Source organism: Sinocyclocheilus grahami, unplaced genomic scaffold (genome assembly GCF_001515645.1).
Source record: "Sinocyclocheilus grahami isolate Dianchi unplaced genomic scaffold, SAMN03320097.WGS_v1.1 scaffold1981.1, whole genome shotgun sequence".
Classification (NCBI taxonomy): domain Eukaryota; kingdom Metazoa; phylum Chordata; class Actinopteri; order Cypriniformes; family Cyprinidae; genus Sinocyclocheilus; species Sinocyclocheilus grahami.
The window spans coordinates 97509-98561 of record NW_015507160.1 but is presented as its reverse complement, the minus strand read 5'-3'; the positions used below and the strand labels follow the sequence as shown (position 1 = coordinate 98561).

At 44.2% G+C, this 1053-nt stretch overlaps 1 protein-coding gene across 1 annotated transcript in view; it reads right to left on the bottom strand.

Moving 5' to 3' along the window:
• The window catches only part of LOC107573589 (ankyrin repeat and SOCS box protein 2-like), a 3540-nt gene extending 2952 nt beyond the window's left edge, over positions 1–588 (bottom strand). The window contains exon 1 of the mRNA XM_016260017.1: positions 449–588. Within this exon, the coding sequence (XP_016115503.1) occupies positions 449–588 (140 nt within the window). The remainder of the gene's footprint in view (positions 1–448) is intronic.
• Between the last annotated feature and the right edge of the window lie 465 nt (positions 589–1053).

Sequence of the window (1053 nt, the reverse complement as noted above, 5' to 3'; positions counted from 1 at the left end):
TATATATATATATATATATACACACACACATTATATATAATTTTTTAAAAATATATAATTCATTTGATTAATTGTGTTTCATAATCGTTACATTTGCCCAAAAAGCCGGTAATATGGATTTTAATGGCAGGTCCATTGTGACAACTTGCCCCATCGCACAAATGACCCGCTATAGCGGTCGCCGTGTCTTTGTGTGTCTATACAGTGTGTGTTTACAGAGACATTTCAAACTCAACCCACAAAGACTGACTGGAGAAGTGTGTGACAACTAGCCCCGGTCTCTCCAATAGACGAGTCTTTCCTCCGATGCAATGACAGCTGAAGATCACGCAGGCACAAATCACACACCTGCCATAAACTCAACCCAGGTTACTTGAGATTTATTCTGTTAATGAACTAACAGCGATCATAAACACACACACACACACACACACACTCACACACTCACTGTGACGGGTCTGTCTCGTCTCGGTTCGCAGCTCCTCCAGATGATGATGATGATGATGATGATGGGAGTGTAGGCGAGTTTCGTTTTGTGTCGCTTGATCGAAATAATGCGATATATTCTGCGTAAGAGAATCGTGTCATCCTGGTATTGTCACAGACAAAGATGCTTGAGCTGCCTCACACACACACACACACACACACACACACACACACACACACACTCGGGCGCTCAGCTGTTCGCTGGGTTAATTTTAGGTTGCTCTCGACACGTGAGGACTGGAGTTCACCTTATTTGTCCACCCACTCAGCCAGCTGAGATAATTCTAGATAAGCTCGGAGTGGAATTACTGAGAAACGAGGGAAAGGCGTTAATTGAGCAGATCAGATGCAGTTAGGGCTCTATTGTCATGGCCTGCAGTCAGACGCCCGGGGCTTTTGTTTAGCTTCCTCAGAAACAAGCAGAGAAGCGAAGAGCTACACAAGAACTGGAGAACTGGCTGACATGAATAACACTGATATCTCTAACTGTTTCAGCTCTGTTGCGGTCATGGATCAGTGCTGGTATTCAGGTATTCAGCATCGTTGCAGAGATTTAGGCAAACTGCT